At 33.1% G+C, this 19,693-nt stretch overlaps 2 protein-coding genes across 2 annotated transcripts; both read right to left on the minus strand.

The window, feature by feature from the left end:
* Window positions 1–7,431: 7,431 nt before the first annotated feature.
* LOC139510311 (neuronal acetylcholine receptor subunit alpha-3-like) lies at window positions 7,432–9,152 on the minus strand. The gene has a single exon (XM_071296817.1). The coding sequence runs from the start codon at window positions 9,099–9,101 to the stop codon at window positions 7,968–7,970; it is 1,134 nt and encodes a 377-aa protein (XP_071152918.1). The 5' UTR covers window positions 9,102–9,152; the 3' UTR covers window positions 7,432–7,967.
* Window positions 9,153–16,640: 7,488 nt separating this feature from the next.
* Window positions 16,641–19,339, minus strand: LOC139510312 (acetylcholine receptor subunit alpha-1-A-like). The gene has a single exon (XM_071296818.1). It carries the CDS (start codon window positions 19,295–19,297, stop codon window positions 18,035–18,037), a length of 1,263 nt encoding a protein of 420 aa, XP_071152919.1. The 5' UTR covers window positions 19,298–19,339; the 3' UTR covers window positions 16,641–18,034.
* Window positions 19,340–19,693: the final 354 nt, after the last annotated feature.

Genomic DNA, 19,693 nt, shown 5'->3' on the forward strand with positions numbered 1-19,693 from the left:
TAAATCCATTTGATGTGTATTGATTGATACTTTGGGAGATCATTATTAAATCAGTTGTCAATAGCATTTAATTAAGTTTTCAGTAACTGCAAGCACTCTTATTACGTTAATTTGTATGTATTGTTTTATGTTTGTTGTATTATGTGCTTGTACTGATCTATAGAGTTAAGCCATTTACAACTGACTTCTGTGGTAAGATTGCACTGTTGCAATCAAAATTCTTATGTTGATGACTTGATGTTTCCAGAATTTATCATTACTGTTCAGAAAAAGAAAGAAAAAAAACCATAATGCATGTAACTACCGAATTAGACTATCGAATTAGACTATTTACCGGCCTTGTAATAACATGACCAACACAAGCTTACCATTCTGGACCACTGATATCACCCCAAGTTTTTGGTGAGGTTGGTGTTGCTGTTGAACCCTTATTTGTGACATTTTACCTATTGTGTCTGTTTGTTTTGTTATAATATATAATGGAATTTGATATAACTGTCATACAGTTAAGCAGTTTGGCTAGCTTTAAAACCCGATTTAATCCACCACTTTCTACATAAGAAAATGCCTGTACCAAGTCAGGAATATGACAGTTGTAATTTGTTTGATGTGTTTGAGCTTTTGATTTTGTCATTTGATTAGGGACTTTCCGTTTTGAATTTTCCACGGAGTTCAGTATTTTTGTGATTTTACTTTTTTTTAGCACAACATTCTTTACATCCTATCCATGAACATCTCAAACTATATATCATAGATTATAAGTTTAAAGAAAGCCAGTCAACCACATGGTATAAAAAGACGCAAACAACATCAATAACTATACTCTACAAACAATTTCAAATGGTCACAACTAAAAATAAACTAATTTAAATACTGATAAAAGGTCTTTAGTAACTATTGTTAGACTACAATTGATTTAATTCAACTTTTGGGCTAAAGTAAACCAAACTTGGCCTCAATAATTATTTGGGTATCTTATACTATTTATTATGATTTAAACCTTATTTTACATGACTACCATAAACTCCGTAGATACAGGTGAGCGACACAGGCTCTAGAGAGCCTCTAGTTTCATTTGGTGATGCAACAGACATTTACTTATCTACTATTGTATGATTTTTAATCACTTGATATGCCTCATTAGCGTATTTTCACAGGAGTAATACGACTGGTGTCATAAGTTGATCTCTGAGGTACCTAACCTCTACTGGCAATGGTATTGATTTCGTTTATTAAGACTTTTTAGCCATGGCGTTGTCAGTTTATTTTTGATCTATGAGTTTGAATGTCCTTTTGGTATCTTTCCCCTCTTTTATTGTGCTCTTATGAAGCATAACTTATGCAAAACCTTCTCAAAGATTAATAGATTATCAATTACTAAGTGTTTTAATATTTCACTTTCAGATATATTGAATATGTTCTGTTCTTCAGTAAACCACATTCAATGAATGCTTGCATTTCGTATAGACCAATGAACTTTAGATTAAGAATAATTTCGATGGAAGGAGGTCATCTTAATATCTTGATTTTTTCTTGATATTGACACAGATGCACAATCTCGAACTAGAATCTATGACGAACGTGATTATTACAACTTTCAATTGTCAACTTCACAGTAACTTTCCGAACAGTAAAACATTCTCTGTTCTTTTTACTGTTTGCAAAAGTATGAATTATTTCTTAACCTAGGCATAGATTGCCTTAGCCGTATTTGGAACAACTTTTTGCAATTTTGAGTCCTCAATGCTCTTCAACGTTGTACTTGTTTTGGCTTTCTAACTATTTTGATCTGAGCGTCACTGATGAGTCTTATGTAGACGAAACTTGCTTCTAAAGTATCAAATTATAAGCCTGATACCTTTGATAACTTTTGAATGGCGTTTACATTTCCAATTGATAAGTCAAGCCCTGCATGATTACACCACACGGACTGTATTGACAGGTTTTTTTTCCTACACAAAAACTGCTACATCAGAGGTATAATTAGTTGCGCGGATGATCGACTGAAATCGACAATGCATAAGTTTTACAAAAACATTCACAAATAGCTTTACAGAAATTCGTATCAAGAACTATATATAGCCGGGTGGTCTTTATGTTTGCGTAACATCTTTCACAAGTTCTTACAACCATTGTTTGTTCAGAAATTGATGAGCTTATGAAATATTGTGATGACGTATTATGTGCAGATTTTTCATCACTTTATTAGATACCTAAACTACATAAGTTCTCTATCAAACAACGGTATATTGATAGGTCTTCCAAATTATTAAGATCAATTTTAACAGCCTTCAAAGCCGATTTAAAAGTTATTGTGTAACTGCCAATCATAGGGGTGACGTAAATTAGATGTGGATACTAAATAAATCAAAATATCTTTTAGGATATATACAATCTATGACTCTCATCTTGCAATAGTAGTAAAACATCTGACTTTTCTACACTCTACACAAGTATTCCCCATTCAAAACTAAAAGACAAATTGATAGAGATGGTATTGCTTTGTTTCATAAAAATGACTGGTCAACCTCGAAAAAATCATTATGTTGTCTAAGGGAGGGATAAATCCTAATTTGTAAACAAGCACTCTGATTCAAACATTTTTTTTAAACTGACATTATCAAGATGCTTGATTTATTGATTGACAACATATTTGTTACGTTTGGAGGACCTGTTTTTCAACAAACAATAGGAATTTCCATGGGAACCAACTGTGCCCTTCTTCTCGTCGACTTTTTCCTTTATTCTTATTAGACCGAGCTTATACAAGAACTTCTTAGGAAGAATAAAAAAAATTAGTAATATCCTTCAACTTTACTTTCCGCTATATAGATGATGTTCTCTAACTAAATAATTCAAAATTTGGTGACTATGTTGAACGAATCTATCCAATCGAGTACAGAGATAAAAGAAACAACAGACCCAGTTAAGTCTGCCTCATGTTGACCTACATTTTCACGACAAAGGAGATGGTTTCAGCTTCTAAACGTTCTATGTAGCAACATTCCAGCAGCGCCTGCATATGGAGTATAAAGTAAAATCACAAAAATACTGAACTCAGAGGAAAATCAAATCGGAAAGTCCCTAATCATGGCAAAATTCAAATGACAAAAAACATCAAAAACGAATGGACAATAACTGTCATATTCCTGACTTGGTACAGGCATTTTCAAATGTAGAAATGGTGGATTAAACCTGGTTTTATAGCGCTAAACCTCTCACTTTGTATGACAGTCTCATCAACTTCCGTTATATTTACAGTGATGCGTGAACTAAACAGACATAATAAATAAAATAGTCAAAATATGGGTACAGCAGTCATCATCGTGTTACAATTTTAAGTAGTAAAACACACAACATACACAACTTAATACTAAGCAACTGTAATTTGTATGACAGTCTCATCAAATCGTGTTGCTTAGTATTAGTAAAACAGTATATCTCCAAATTTATACGACATTCCCGTGCTTTATATGCTGTAATGAATTCCTTGATAAACGGTTGCAGCTCAGAATGAAGCTATTAAACCAAGAGTTCCAAATGGTGAAGTTGAAATCTTCCCTTCGTAAATTTTACAGACGCCATCACGAGTTGGTTGAGCATTACGGAATATTCATTTCACAGATGATACCGGATATGTTCCTTATGTCGTAGATACAATCCTATTACCTTTGCCACATGTGGAGCAGGATCTGCTTACCCTTTCGGAGTACCTGGTATCGTGTTGCTTAGTATTTAGTTTTGTATGTTGTGTATCTGTCTTTTTTTTAGCCATGGCGTTGTCAGTTTATTTTTTTTAAATGTCCCTCTGGTATCTTTCGTCCCTTTTAAAAAAATTCTAAAGCTGTTATGGAAAATTACAATTGTGCAGCAATATCAAAACGTTTGATTTTTCTTGACTTTGCACTACTTTTCCCAAAACTTAATTGCCTTTTCTACAAAATTGTGTCATGTCGTGAAGTTTCTCACTGATTGCAAAAATATAAACACTCACTGGCAGTCTGATATGATCTAAATACTTGGTTTTTTTTTTTATCGACGACATATTTTGCTTCAGTTTGATGGATTAATATATCATCAGACAGTCGGAATTTCAACAGACTTAAAGTGTGCACCCATGAAGGGTGACTTGTTATTGTGCTCTTATGGGCCTAACTTATGCAAATCCTTCTTAAAGATTAATAGAAAAAGAACTATAAAGTTTTTTTGAATATTTCGTTTTCAGATATATTAAAGATTTCCTGTACCTCAGTAAACCACATTCCAATGAATGCGTACATTTCGTATAGCCCAATGAACTTAAGATTGATAATTATTTCGATGGAAGAAGGTCATCCTAATATCTTAATCTTTTTCTTGATATTGAATCAGATAAACAATTTCAAACTAGAATCTATGACAAACGTGATGACTTGAATTTTCGAACTTGAAACTTCACATTTTCCCATCGTAAAACATTCTCTGTTCTTTTGGATGGTGTTTACATATCCAGTTGATATGTTCATCCTGCATGTTTTACGGACTGCATTGGCAGGTTTTTGTTCTTTACACAAAAACTGCTACATCAGAGTTATGATCAGTAACGAGGAAGACCGAATGATATCGAAAATGCATAAGATTAACAAAAACAATCACAAATAGGTTCGCCTATACAATATGTCACAATCTTAATTTTCAGATACTAGTACCAGACTAGTTGCTTATGTTGTACTTTTGTCGATTGTGGCATTTCGTCTGAGTGTAAATTTGCATAGTGGATAATGCATGAATAGCAGAAGATGCTCACCCTGTATACGCACCCAAACTATCTTCTTTTGAAGTGTATGCGATCCCCTCAGTTTTATTTTTTGTTTTTACTCGATTTAAGGGAATCGAACATCGTTGGACTACTGTGCCTTAATCATTCAATATCTTCATTTATTGACAGATTTAGTCCCATGAGTAACCGTAGACTCATACAACTGATTCTGTACGAAACAAGAGATGTGATTGGTCCATTTTTTCAACGACCTTCGTCTCTATTTTGCATAAAATAAGATCACTTATTTCGTGTCTTTCATTCCTTTGAAGGGGTGGGGTAGCAGATTATTTCCGGAAAACTTGAATAAATGAGAAATAAATGGAAAAACGAAGTTTAAAAAGTAGGATAGATTTGAAGGTTGACTATTTTTATGTAATTTAATGTTAATAGCAAGCAGTAACGTAAAATGCAATATTGCTTTGCCCTCAAACTTTCCAGGTAGATGAAGCTTCTGTGTCCCAAAAAGTATGCGACTTTTTCAATAGCTTTTTCGCTTTTCATTTTTTTTTGTATTTCTTGGCCTGAGATCTTTATTGAATTCTCATACATAATTTTTTTTCAAATCTCGTTTCGCACCTGTCCACAGTCCAGGTCCAAAGATATATATATATATTAATGTTTGTGGAGATTGCCTTCTCGTCTAGTTCGTCTACACGATCTAGGTCAAATAGCAGTTTTTCGTCTGTGGGAATCACCTGCGCGTCTTGCTCGTGTTTATGATCCAGGTCAAGTGAGATTTTTTCGTTTGTTGGAATTGCATGTTGCTCTGCATCTAGGTGGTCTTTGTGATCAAGGGAAATGAGTATATTTTTGTTTGAAGGAATTCGTCCAATGACAATTTCTTCCTTGATGTGCATCATCACCGGGGAAAACCCTATTACGGGGCCTGTAAACACCCTTAACTAGTTTCCATCAAATGGAGCCATTTTTACTTTCCTTTGTGGGATTCCTCCCCTTAGTGTTGATGTGTTCCGTTAACTACTTATTTTTCAGTTCTTTTGACTGTGTGTGTTAGCGATGACGTCTCAGATTTCAATGAACATAATATTTCCTTTGAAATTGGACTCCAGTACATTTAAACACTTTGGAATGTTTTTCGTTGATGGATCTGAACAGACTTTTTCATTTTGATTACAAACCCGCTTTTGACGTTATAGATAACATTTAAAAAGAGATAAAACAGTCTCATCCATTTGGGAAAAAAACCTTTGGTCATGTTTATATTAAATCATTCGTTTACAAATGCATGAAATTGTTTTTTAACAAATTCTTAACAAATAAAGTGTTTGCATTTATCCTAGATCATAAACGAGAATAGGTTAATCGATTTCTTCAATGTCAAGATATTAATTACTGATGGATTAGAAACGTTAAATCTAAATACAAGGACAAGAAGGTTGTATGAATCTAAATTCAAAATTAATGAGATTAATTCTTTTTGTTACCTTAATTTGTTCGTGATCTACTTTGAATTAAGCTACAATCTGTCGACAAAAGATCGACAAATTAGGAATTAATTTTGGCATGATGTTTTTTTTGTGCTTGGGAAACTGTGAAGCACCAAAGTTTTGCTGCTATTTTAAAATAACATTTTCTTAAACAAATAACATATGGGGAAATGTTTGCTATTTTTATTTAAGTATGATATTGGTTTAAAGATTTTCAGACGTTTGGCCAAGTTTTCTTCGACGGTTTTGGATTGTTCCTGTGTTATCTTCTTCGTTTTAGAAGATGCGTAGTTTAAGAAAACCTCGTTAGAAAACCATATTACGAAAGAAATTGCTAAACCAAGTCAGAAATATGACAGTTATTTTCCATTCGATTGAAGTGTGTGAGCTTTTGATTTTGCTTTTTGATGAGGGACTTCCCTTTTTGTTTTTCCCTAGAGTTAAGTCATAGGAAGTCAAAATTTGTCATTGGCATTTATTAGAGTTTTTAAGTCAATATGCAAAAAACTAATCTCTGATTCTGGATGAAAACGAGGATTCTCTTAAACAAGCTTTGTATATATTTGACTGCCTCGCTGCTGGTGCTGGTTTGCTATTAAATATAGATAAAACTGAGGCCATATTGGTTGGCAAAAGATTAGCCTGTAATGCAACTCTGCTACTAAATAAGAAATTATAATAGAATGCATCAGGAAAGTTTAAATTGTAGTGAATTCGTTTCAATTTCTTGAAAACTATACTGACTGTTCTGTTATTAATGCCAAATCCACCAGTTTAGGTTATGCAAGAAATGAAAGAAATTTTAATCAAATTATTATGAGCTGGAAAGCCAGACAAAATAAAAAGGAAGTATTTATGACAAGGGAGGCTTAAAACTCTTCCATATAAAAAGTGTTGGTATGTACCTTGAAATGCCATGGCTTTATAAAAAAAAAGTAAAATCACAAAAATACTTAACTCCGAGGAAAATTTAAAACGGAAAGTCCCTAATCAAATGACAAAATCAAATGATTATTAGATCCCTTCAATTTTCCCCTTGCAAGATTTATCATTAAGTTATATAGAAAACAAGTGAGGGAATAAACTCGTGCACCTAACTTAAGAGGGTTTTGAAGCTATTGCAAAAATGTTAGATTAGATTTAATAAAATAATGATCTAGTTTTTTAACATATGTTTTTAAAGTTAACTTTTATGTATCTATAAAGAGTTACCGTTGTGAAATGCCTAAGGGAAAATTTTAATAAGTCAAGTGTTTGAGGTTAATTACATTTTTACAGTTAAAAGGGAAAGTACAAGATTTTTCGAAAAATTCACACCAAATTAAAAGACCTTTTTTATTGATTTAACATTATCCAATTGGTATCAATTCATGACACAAAATCACTACGAAAACCCCCCCCCAAAAAAAGTAATAGCACTTTTTTGCTGTTCCTCATCTTCAATTCCAATCTGAGAGAGGGCTTCACTATGGTGTAAGTTTGTTCTCTCATTGCAGTTTTAAGACAACTCATAGCACTTGTTTGGATAGAAATCTTTACAACATTTCAGCCACGATACAAGTCGGCATAAAAGGGGCACTTTTGCACGATTCAAACCGTTTAGTTAAAATATATGTATATAAGATTTGTTTTGTCCCAATTTAAATAGTATTTATATATGCGATGAGCACGTCCTTTCTATCTATTATGAAGTTTGAGTTACTATCAGTTCTAGACGTTTATTCCATTCCCTGTGCAACATCAATGATAAACATTAAGTTCCCAGCAATGAATGCCACGATATAAAATATAAGTGAAATTGTATCAAAAGTTTTTGAGACATCTTGCCAAGTAATTTTCTTCGTATCACCATTGTATGCTATGCAATGATCAACTTTCTCCTCGTTTCCAAGTTCATGAACTTGATTTTTTTCTCGACAACAAAGCTGGTATGTAACGATTTTTTTCATCCAATTTGGAATTGGCTCATCATCACTTCTGTAATAAAATCTAGAGCTCACGATGATGGATCCTACAATTAAACCACTCATAACAAGATCAATCATAAGAGTTACACAAATTGCAGAAATTCTCGGTACAGCGGATGCTGGAAGAAGTCCTTGTGCAATCGTGAGAAATACTACTACAGCTAATAAAAGAGTCACTGAAAATCCAAACCTTTCTCCTGACTCTGTCGGTAATAGAAAAACACCTATGTTCAAAAGTGCAAGAAAAATAACCGGAATGATCAATGTCATGAGTAAAAACATTGGACGTCTCTTAAAGTGGAAGGTATATGTTACCGTTGGTGTTATGGTGTTGGATACATTGACTGACGTTTTACTTAGTTCCCATTCACTATTCGTAGAATATGAAGATGTTTGAACGGTAGAAAGTGGCGAGTTGAAAAAAATATCGGAAGAAGAAACTCCCCATGCTATAATTTGCATAGAACACACTTGTGTATCAAATGGAAAATAAGTTATATCAATATCACATGTGAACTTCAAATTTTGTGCTGGGAGCCATTTAACTTGTCCGTCATAAAGTACATATAATGATAAATCATCTGGATTGAAAATTGAAAATTCTTTAGCACTGTTTGAATTAATCAACGGAGGTTTCCAGATAGCGTCTGCAGGTAATATCATATACCATGCATTGTCGTAATCGGTTGTAGTCCATATCATACTGTTATCTGTCCATACAACATCAAAATAACCAGTCATTGAAACTATTCCTTCAACTGCATTTATTTCCTGCAAGGTTATTATAAAAAATTCTATAGTAATTACTGTAGGATCGTCAAGATCTACCTCAGGTCTTAAGTATTTGTTATGTCCAGATGTAAGGTTTTGGTACAAAGAGTTCATCACGTTAAAAGATGCTGCATCGGTGAGAGTAAAAAATAATACACATATAAATGCTCCTGTGAATTTGGCTTTTTTTATTGTAATTTGATTCCATCGTGATATAGTAATAATTTTCTTCAACTACTACGTTCACCTGGTTTTAGGTACTTTTCGACTGACCAAGTATATATTTTGAAATTGAATTCGGAGATTAAATATTAATGACTTGTTCGTGACTAGAACACAATAACCATTGGATTAATCATAAATATGTTCATTGGAGCAAACGATACATAAGTATATTTCTGTTGACCATTTAAAATCATATTTACCTTATAAAATTTAAAGTGGCATAATGCAAGTGATTCTCTTGCATTTCTTTTGTTTGTTAAAACACTGTTGTAAATCAAATGTAATGTTTAAACGAAAGTTTAAAGTTATAGGATCAATTTAGTCTGTATTTACTTGACACAAGTTCAATATCTAAGCTCAATTTATGTAATTTGATATTCTTACAAGGTATATATGATGCTCTTTATATAATTCATGAAATTTTGCATACAATCCCAAAGGAAACACCAAACCAGTTTAGTAAAATATATTCCTTGCTATGAAAACGTATATATACATGTTAAAATTGCTATACGAATGCATTTTCTTGCTTATCTATTCATATTCATATGTATGATTAGAAAGGATCGTATGCAAAGAGTAAAATCATAAAAATACTACAAGCAATAGTCTTCAGAGGTCACTCAGATGGTATATTTTCTAAATACTGATACATAAAAACGGGTCCATGCATTGTTAAAAGAGGGACGAAAGATACCAAAGGGACAGTCAAACTCATAAATCTAAAACAAACTGACAACGCCATGGCTAAAAATGAAAAAGACAAACAGAAAAACAATAGTACACATGACACAACATAGAAAACTAAAGAATAAACAACACGAACCCCACCAAAAACTAGGGGTGATCTCAGGTGCTCCGGAAGGGTAAGCAGATCCTGCTCCACATGTGGCACCCGTCGTGTTGCTTATGTGATTACAAATCCGGTAAATAGTCTAATTCGGTAGGTCACATTCATGAAAAGGAAGGGGATTGTAGTTACGACGTAAGGAACATATCCGATATCATTTGTGAAACGGTTATTCGATAACGGTCAACCAACTCGTGATGGCGTCCGAAAAAATTACGAAGGGATGATTTCAACTTCACCATTTGGAACTCTTGGTTTAATAGCTTCCTTGTGAGCAGTAACCCTCTATCAAGAAAATCATGATAGGAAATGCAAGCACGGGAATATCGTATCAATTGGGAGATATATACCCCGTATGCAGGTGCTGCTGGAATGTTGCTACTTAGAAATGGAAAGTTCACAATTGGAAAGCTGAAATCATCTCTTTTGTGTTAAAGTTTTGTTTTCAACCGACACTCATTGTCAATTTTTAGATGTAAGTCAAGATATGAAGCCGACTTAACTGTATCTGTAGTATCCTTTATCTCCAATTCGATGGAATAGATGCGTTCCACATAGTCACCAAATTTTGAATTGTTTAGTGAAAGAACGTCATCTATATAGTGGAAAGTAGAGTTAAAGGATATTGCTAACTTCTTATCTTTCTTCCTAAGAAGTTCCTGCATGAAGTCAGCCTCATAATAATAAAGAAACAAGTCGGCAAGTAGAGGGGCACAGTTTGTTCCCATTGGGATGCCGACAGTCTGTTGAAAAACACGTCCTCCGAACGTTACAAATATGTTGTCAATCAAGAAATCAAGCATCTTGATAATATCGGTTTCAGAGAATTTTTTGTTTGAATCAGAGTGATTCTTTACAAAGTATGATTTATCCCTCCCTAAGACAAGATACTTGTATCTACGTTGGCCATTCTTTTAATTGTCTTTTGAACACTTGCAATTTGGGTGTTCAGCTATATCTCGATTAACCTTCCTTCGTATAATTGAAGTGTATGTATTTCTATATCTTATAAAAAAAGAAAACACTCACCAAAGTTACCAGCTTTTAATTTTGTAAGTAAAACTCGCATATCGTCTTCAACAGACTCATCAGTGAGGTTCGGATAAAAAGGTCAATGGTAAAACGAAGTACATATTATGAGAGGCATCAAATTTGTTTTTGTGTCAAACACAGCGATAGTTCATGTAAACACATGAATGCTTTAATACTACTGAGCTGAGGATAACCTTGGTGAACCTTCATCAGCAGTGGCATCAACCCAGTGATTATAAGATTCTTATTTTCTTTTCTTAATAAATAATAAAGATAAGTCAATATGTATTATCATGAATGCTAAAAGAACATAGTTAAACAGACAATCATACGAAAATAATTAAATGCAATTGTACTCAATATGAGGTGAGGATGGGAAGTTGCCACATAAACTGAACTCAACTCGCAGAATAAAGTAAACAAAACAACCCAAGGAAAATGCAAAACAGAAAGTCCCTAATTGCAAAATCAAAAGCCCAAAGAGAGCAAACGAATGGATTACAACTGTTATATTCCTGACTTGGTACAGCCATTTTCTTATGTCGAAAATAGTGGTTTAAACATGGTTTTATAGCTACCGGTAGCTAAACCTCTCATATGTATGACAGTGAACAAACGAAACAGGGAAGCCGTGAATCTTAATCACTAAAAACAAACAAATATGTCAACAAAATGACATATATACAAGGCATATTTGAAAAAACGAAAGACAAGAATACAAATATAGAAAACGATAGAATGCTACTATAAAATTTAAAACGGACTAATTTAAACTTCCAAGTGCTCCACAAAACCTCTTTCTAAATTATTAACATCCATTTTATCAGCAATCAAAGACGGGCTTCAAAGTTATTGTGAAACTGCCTATTCTAGAGGTGGCGTGAATCAGATGTGGATACTTAAAAATTCCAAAGATCTTTTAGAGTACATACAATCTAACTCTCTTTCATCTTGTAACAGTATTAAAACATTTGACTTCTCTACTCTTTACACAAGTATTCCACATTCCAAACTTAAAGACAAATTAAAAGAGTTGGTATTACTTTGCTTCATAAAAAAGAATGGCCAACGTAGATACAAGTATCTTGTCTTAGGGAGGGATAAATCCTACTTTGTAAAGAATCACTCTGATTCAAACAAAAAATTCTCTGAAACCGATATTATCAAGATGCTTGATTTCTTGATTGACAACATATTTGTTACGTTCGGAGGACGTGTTTTTCAACAGACTGTCGGCATACCAATGGGAACAAACTGTGCCCCTCTACTTGCTGACTTGTTTCTTTATTATTATGAGGCTGACTTCATGCAGGAACTTCTTAGGAAGAAAGATAAGAAGTTAGCAATATCCTTTAACTCTACTTTCCGCTATATAGATGACGTTCTTTCACTAAACAATTCAAAATTTGGTGACTATGTGGAACGCATCTATCCCATCGAATTGGAGATAAAGGATACTACAGATACAGTTAAGTCAGCTTCATATCTTGACTTACATCTAGAAATTGACAATGAGGGTCGGTTGAAGACAAAACTTTACGACAAAAGAGATGATTTCAGCTTTCCAATTGTGAACTTTCCATTTCTAAGTAGCAACATTCCAGCAGCACCTGCATACGGGGTATATATCTCTCAATTGATACGATATTCCCGTGCTTGCATTTCCTATCATGATTTTCTTGATAGAGGTTTACTGCTCACAAGGAAGCTATTAAATCAAGAGTTCCAAATGGTGAAGTTGAAATCATCCCTTCGTAAATTTTACGGACGCCATCACGAGTTGGTTGACCGTTATGGAATAACCATTTCACAAATGATATCGGATATGTTCCTCACGTCGTAACTACAATCCCCTTCCCTTTCATGAATTTGACCTACCGAATTAGACTATTTACCGGATTTGTAATCACATAAGCAACACGACGGGTGCCGCATGTGGAGCAGGATCTGCTTACCCTTCCGGAGCACCTGAGATCACCCCTAGTTTTTGGTGGGGTTCGTGTTGTTTATTTCTTTAGTTTTCTATGTTGTGTCATGTGTACTATTGTTTTTCTGTTTGTCTTTTTCATTTTTAGCCATGGCGTTGTCAGTTTGTTTTAGATTTATGAGTTTGACTGTCCCTTTGGTATCTTTCGTCCCTCTTTTAAGTGATCGTACTTTTGTCGCAAAGACTCATCCTGAGAAAAAATCAATTATAAAGCGGATCGAATCCCAGTTGTATATCTAGTATTCTTTATTTCAGTTTTAATTGGATATGAGATGATCATTATAGGTTTCCAAACGAGTGTCGATTAAATATTATTACTAGGGATGTCAACTCGTTGAAGATTTACTAATCGATTACTCGTTCATAACACTGCAGGACGTCAAACAAGCAGCATATAAAAGTACAGGAAATAAATGGCAGAGAAGATAGGAAATATCTGAGAGAGGCAGGGACCTTTATGAAAAAATACCAACTACAAAACACCCAATTATGTATGATTTCCCAACTAAAAGACATTACAGTATATTCGCCCAACTAAGAACTGGCCATACAGAACTAAACTACTACATAAACCGAGTAGGCCAAACCAACGCCATAGAGTCATGCAACTGTGGAGCACCTGAAACGCCTCTCCATTTCCTTTTGGAGTATCCCTGCTTTGAGAACGAACGAGAAGATATATAACATCAAATATCCAAAGAGGTCGGGTCAAAAACCTGAATTTAGCTACTATGCTAACGAGACTGGACGACGAGAACACAGAAGAGACAAAAGCCAAACTACAAACACTGGCACATTACATTGACAGAACAGGCAGATTTAATACTGCTGTTCCTCAATCCCAATCCTAACCAGCGCATACCATTTTCTAATCACAGAGAAGAAAATACGTCGAGGAAAACGCACCATTGGGACAATTCGTGCCAACAGGCCTTAAGGTTGAGGATTGAGGATCGTTTGATTTACCTAGCGATACTCTATACACGGTGCAACAAAATTGTTTTTGTCTGTGACTTTTTGTCCGTGACTTCTTGTCCTACTTTCATATAACCCTAACCCTAAATAATCAACTTACTTACTTATAGCATGTGTAAAATATTTATGTAAGTTTACAACATTGTTTTAGCATTGTATTTGATCATCGTTAGTATTTTTAATGTTTTGTCATTTGGTCTACATCTTACTGGTCTGAACACTTTGTTTCGACAGGAGCGGATGTGGCAGGTATCAGGTATTGCTTGATCATACGATGTGTGGATAGAGGAGGGAATGTGTTCCTATTAACTTGTCAATACATTAAGGGGTATTTTGACAACTCAGAAATGAAGCCATTCGACACAGTTTGGAGAAACGGCCTATGGTTTAAGATGGCATTGAATCACATTGATGGAAAAATGCATACAGTAATACATAGTATGTACAACAATATAAAATCACGAGTTATATATAATGATAAAAAATCTGATTTTTTCCCATGTAACACTGGAGTTAGACAAGAGGAAAATCTTTCCCCTCTATTATTCTCTTTATATATCAATGACCTCACTGATTTTTTGCTATCACATAATGTGAAAGGTTTGTCATCAATATCGAACTCTCTTGAAACTAACCTCAATATCTATTTAAAGCTGTTCATTTTATTATATACCGATGATACTGTTGTAATGTCAGAAACAAAGGAAGACCTTCAAATGCAATTAAATTGCTTCAGTGAATATTGTGATACTTGGAAACTTAAAGTAAATACATCTAAGACTAAAGTTTTAATTTTCTCTAAAGGAAGACAGCCTAATAATATTAATTTCATTAATGAAGAAAATGAAATTGAAATAGTGAAAGAATTTAACTACATTGGACTATTGTTAACCAGATCTTATCCTCAATAAAGCAAAGAAAAGACTATCAGAAAAAGCAGCAAAAGCTATGTACAACGTTATTCAAAAAAAGGGAAGCAGTGTAATTTATCAATTGAATGCCAATTAGAGTTATTAAAAAACTGGTGAAACCAATTCTTTTATACGGATGTGAAGTATGGGGATATGGAAAAAATGACATTATTGAACAAGTTCACCTCAAATTTTTAAAGCATTTACTACACCTCAAGAGATCTACCCCAAGCTTGATTGTGTACGGTGAAACTGGACGATACCCATCGAAAATAAGCATTAAATGTCGAATGATATCATATTGGTGCAGGCTGCTTATAGATAAAAATAAGTTATCATCAATCTTGTATAAATTTGTATATTTCCGATATCACACAAACAATGATGATATTTTATGGATAAAGAACATTAAAAATATATTGGACAATGCCGGATTTTTTAAACTAATTTTATGTGCAAAATACAGACCTCGCCAAATGGTTACCAAATAGTATCAAACTAAGATTAATTGACCAGTTAAAACAAATTTGGAATTCAGCTATTCAGAACACATCAAAATGCATTACTTATAGGCTCTTTAAGGAAAAGTTTGAATTTGAGAATTATTTCAACATCATAAACGATCGAGATATATATACAATTGTAAATTCCGAACATCAAATCATTCACTGCCAATAGAAAAGGGGAGATGGCATAACATTGACAGAAGTGATAAAAAATGTCCAATATGTACGAAAAGAGATATCGGAGACGAATATAACTATATTTTTGTTTGCCCGGATTTACAAGATGAAAGAAGAAGATTTATTCCAAATGAACTAATACTCAGACACAACATTATCAAATTTAACACACTGTTTAATTCAAAACAACCAAAGACACTAAGAGACATCTGCAATTTTATACGATGTATTAATACTAAGCTTACTCCTTCTTTTAAAACAACCATAATTTATTTATCATACTTATACACAAAAAGTATTTCTTTATACAATTTTAGCTATTACATTTGACTGTATAAGTATATATATATTCTTTTATATGTTATTTGATCCGAAATTTTATGCATTTTTATTTTTGTTATTATGTATATTATTTTTTTTAACTTCTCTGTAACCTTTGTACTTACATGGTTGTATGAGAATAAACTATCTATCTATTAAACATAATATTATATAGGAATAAATTAAAAATTTGTCCCTGTTTTTTATCACTTTATAATTATCCAAAAGTATGCTTGTCATTAGATTGAAAATAATTTTAGTACAACAAATGTATAATGTGTAATTATTTCCAATATTTTGCTAACGAGATAATCATGATAATATACATGTAATAATGACATTGTCCCTAGGCTGTTTTATTACACATTTAGTCTGATTAATTGCCATTTGTCTTTAGAGCTGATAATTTTTATTTCTATAATCCTTTTGTGTTTACTTACTTGACAAAATGATTGTGTGCAGTGATTTAAAATTCTAAATGAACTGTCTTAGAAAGATTTACACATTTTTTTAACCATACATACATGTATTGATGGTATTTACAAACATGTTATCACTCTATGTAGATAAAGATATTTCTTAAAAACTAAACAACACCAATATGTGATTCAATTTTTTTTAAAGTTAAAAGACTATTTATCAAACATTTCTGTGTGTCAAATAAATAATATGTATATCAATAACACAATTTCTTATCATTTACATCATAAAAGTACATGTAATTGAAACGTAATTGAAAAGTTATTTAGCATTACATGCATTTTTCATTGTAATTAATTAAATTTCCTACATGTAATTACAAAAATGCTCAATTACACATTACATTCAATTACATGGAAAATTACAATGCATTACACTTAATAACCTTTACATTTTCAATTACCTCATTCCTGTGTGGGAGGGACTTAGATAAGCTAAAAGTGTAAGCCTTGGAAAAAAAATGCTCGTGTTCATATATCCTACACGTTTTTCTGTTTGGAGAAATTTTGAATGACAGTTAAACGCAAACATTCGAATTGTATTTTATTTATTTTTTCATTTTGATTAATATATAATTTCCAGGAAAGCGCTCTCAATAAAACTATTTTTTGTTTAAACAACAACATTATAACAGGAAAACAATTAGTCGAGTATCATTTTGATAATCGATACTCGGTACTACCGAGCGATACTCGAGTACTCGTTGACACCCCTAATTATTACTACTTTAATTAAATAACGAAATTTGATATCAATCAATATCCAATTCGCATAAGTTGTTATACCTATATCTCTTATGTTTGTCTTTTTTTAGCCATGGCGTTGTCAGTTTATAATCGATCTATGAGTTTGACTGTCCCTCTAGTATCTTTTGTCCCTATTTTATGTCAACACTCTCATTCCGCGAATCGTTGCACTAGTCTTTTGAACATTTTAGTATGACGTCATATGTACTTTTCCGTTGTCAAAACAAACATTTTCAGACTTTTTGTGTGCTTCAAAATGTAATAAAATTTCACATCATGAATATTGTCCGGTGAAAAGTGTGAGTGTTTTGTATATTATTGAATATGTCCGTTGCCATGGACAAAATGTACATCGTCGTAAATTTTAAAAGGCATCAATGGCATAACGAATAGCCAATTGAAATGTTGTAATAACGTCTTATGATACTTGATAAACCAATCAGATTAACGCAAATTACCGTATCAATTTTTCGTAACACACTTCGTGCGGTGTGATACGAGAAATATCTATTCATGCAAGACATAGATAACAGGCCAGATAATGCTCACGTTAATAATTTTATACACAATAATCAATAAAGTATAACATATTTTTTGGGGGGTATTACAAAAAAACATCACAAACCTTTTTCTTCGCGACAATTGACGCTCGAAGAAGATAAACAACAATGAAAAACAAAGTCCTTTTAGCCCGACTTGGAAAAGACACAACATTTGATGGGGTTACACAAGCATGATTGTCGTGCGCACATGCCTCTTCTGTTGGCTACCTTAACCATTTGCTGCCTTATTCGAATAAACAAAATTAGGTGAAAAGACGAAAACAGCTGTGAATGATTATGAAGTTCCCTGTACTACATCAATGATAAACATTAAATTGGAACCAATAAACATCATCATATAAGATATAAGAGAAATGTAATCAAATGTTTTCGAGACATCTTGCCACGTAACTTCCTTTTCATTTCTATGCGAATCGTCAACCTTCTCTTTCCTAAATAAAGCTTCATCTTTATCTTTATGTCTGCCAGCCCCAGTACTTTGGCCATCATGAACTCTGTTTTTAGCTCGACAACAAAGCTGGAATGCAACAATTTTCTTCATCCAATTCGGAATTGGCTCATCCTCTGATTTGAAATAAAATCTAGAGCTCACGATGACGGATCCTACAATTAAACCACTCATCATGAAATCAATCATGAGAAATATACAAATCGAAGAAAGTCTTGGTAAAGCGGTGGCCGGAAGAAGCGCTTGTGCGATCGTTAGATATAATACAACAGCTAATAAAAGAGTTACTGCAAATCCAATCCTTTCTCCAGAGTCGGTCGGCAGGAGGAAGACACCAATGTTCAAAAGAACAAGAAAAACACACGGAAGTATTAAAGTCATTGTTAAGAACAGTGGACGTCTCTTGAAGTAGAAGGTAAAACTTGCATTTGGTGTTCCTGTGTTATCTACTGTAACATATGTATTACTTAGTTCCCATTCACTATTTATAGAATATAAAGATGTCTGAATCGTTGAATTAAGAGAGTCAAAAGTAATGTCTTGAGCAGCATGTCCCCATGTTACTATAAGCAAAGTACATTGTTGAGTATCAAAAGGAAAGTACGTTATATCGAAGCTGCAAGTGAACTTCAAATTTTGTCCCGGAAGCCATGTAATTTGTCCGTTATAACGTACATACAAGGATAATTCATCCATACCAAACATTGCCATTTCTTGTGCACTATTTGAATTTATCAGGGGAGGTTTCCAAATAACATTTTCAGGTAAAACAATATACTCTGCATTACCGTGATCGGCAGGGGTCCATGCCATATTATTATCTGTCCATTGAATGTTAAAATAACCAGTTATAGAAACTGTTCCATCTACTTCATTAATATCCTGCAAATTCAGTAAATGAAAGTCTATAGATATTACTGTAGAACTGCTTAAATCTACCTCAGGTCTTAAGTGCTTGTTATGTCCGGAGGTAAGTGTTGTGTACAAAGAATCCATATCCACAAAAGATGTTGCATCGGTGAGGGAAAGAAAACATACACATAGAATTACAAATTTACAACTTGCTTTTCGGTTATTACTGAACTTCATTGTATATCAATTGATATTTATTATAATTGCACTTCCAATGCTACCTTCAACTTTTAAAAGTTGAACTAAGTATTTCTTTCGCAATAGTAGTTAACGTTGATAATAATTTAAAAGAACACAAGTGTATAATGTATTTAATTAAGTTAATGACCCTCGTGTTTACGTAGCATTAAACAATAGATAGCAAAATCTATTTGAACTTAATGGACCTTTTAAATAAATTGTGAGCGACAACTTATGTGATATTTGATAGAGTCATTTGTCATATAGACAACGTCATTTGATCGTCAAATGTTTGGTTTGAAATTTGTAAAATAAATAATAATCTGAATAGCAGTAACTATCATACAATAAAACAAAGTAAATCATTTAAATTTTTCGTGGAGCAAGTAATAT

The sequence above is a fragment of the Mytilus edulis genome, chromosome 2, assembly GCF_963676685.1.
Source record: "Mytilus edulis chromosome 2, xbMytEdul2.2, whole genome shotgun sequence".
Classification (NCBI taxonomy): Eukaryota; Metazoa; Mollusca; class Bivalvia; order Mytilida; family Mytilidae; genus Mytilus; species Mytilus edulis.

What these genes read in the sequence shown, in the direction of transcription:
- LOC139510311 (XM_071296817.1), bottom strand. Translation starts at nt 9,101, where the DNA reads ATGAACTCTTTGTACCAAAACCTTACATCTGGACATAACAAATACTTA.
- LOC139510312 (XM_071296818.1), bottom strand. Translation starts at nt 19,297, where the DNA reads ATGAAGTTCAGTAATAACCGAAAAGCAAGTTGTAAATTTGTAATTCTA.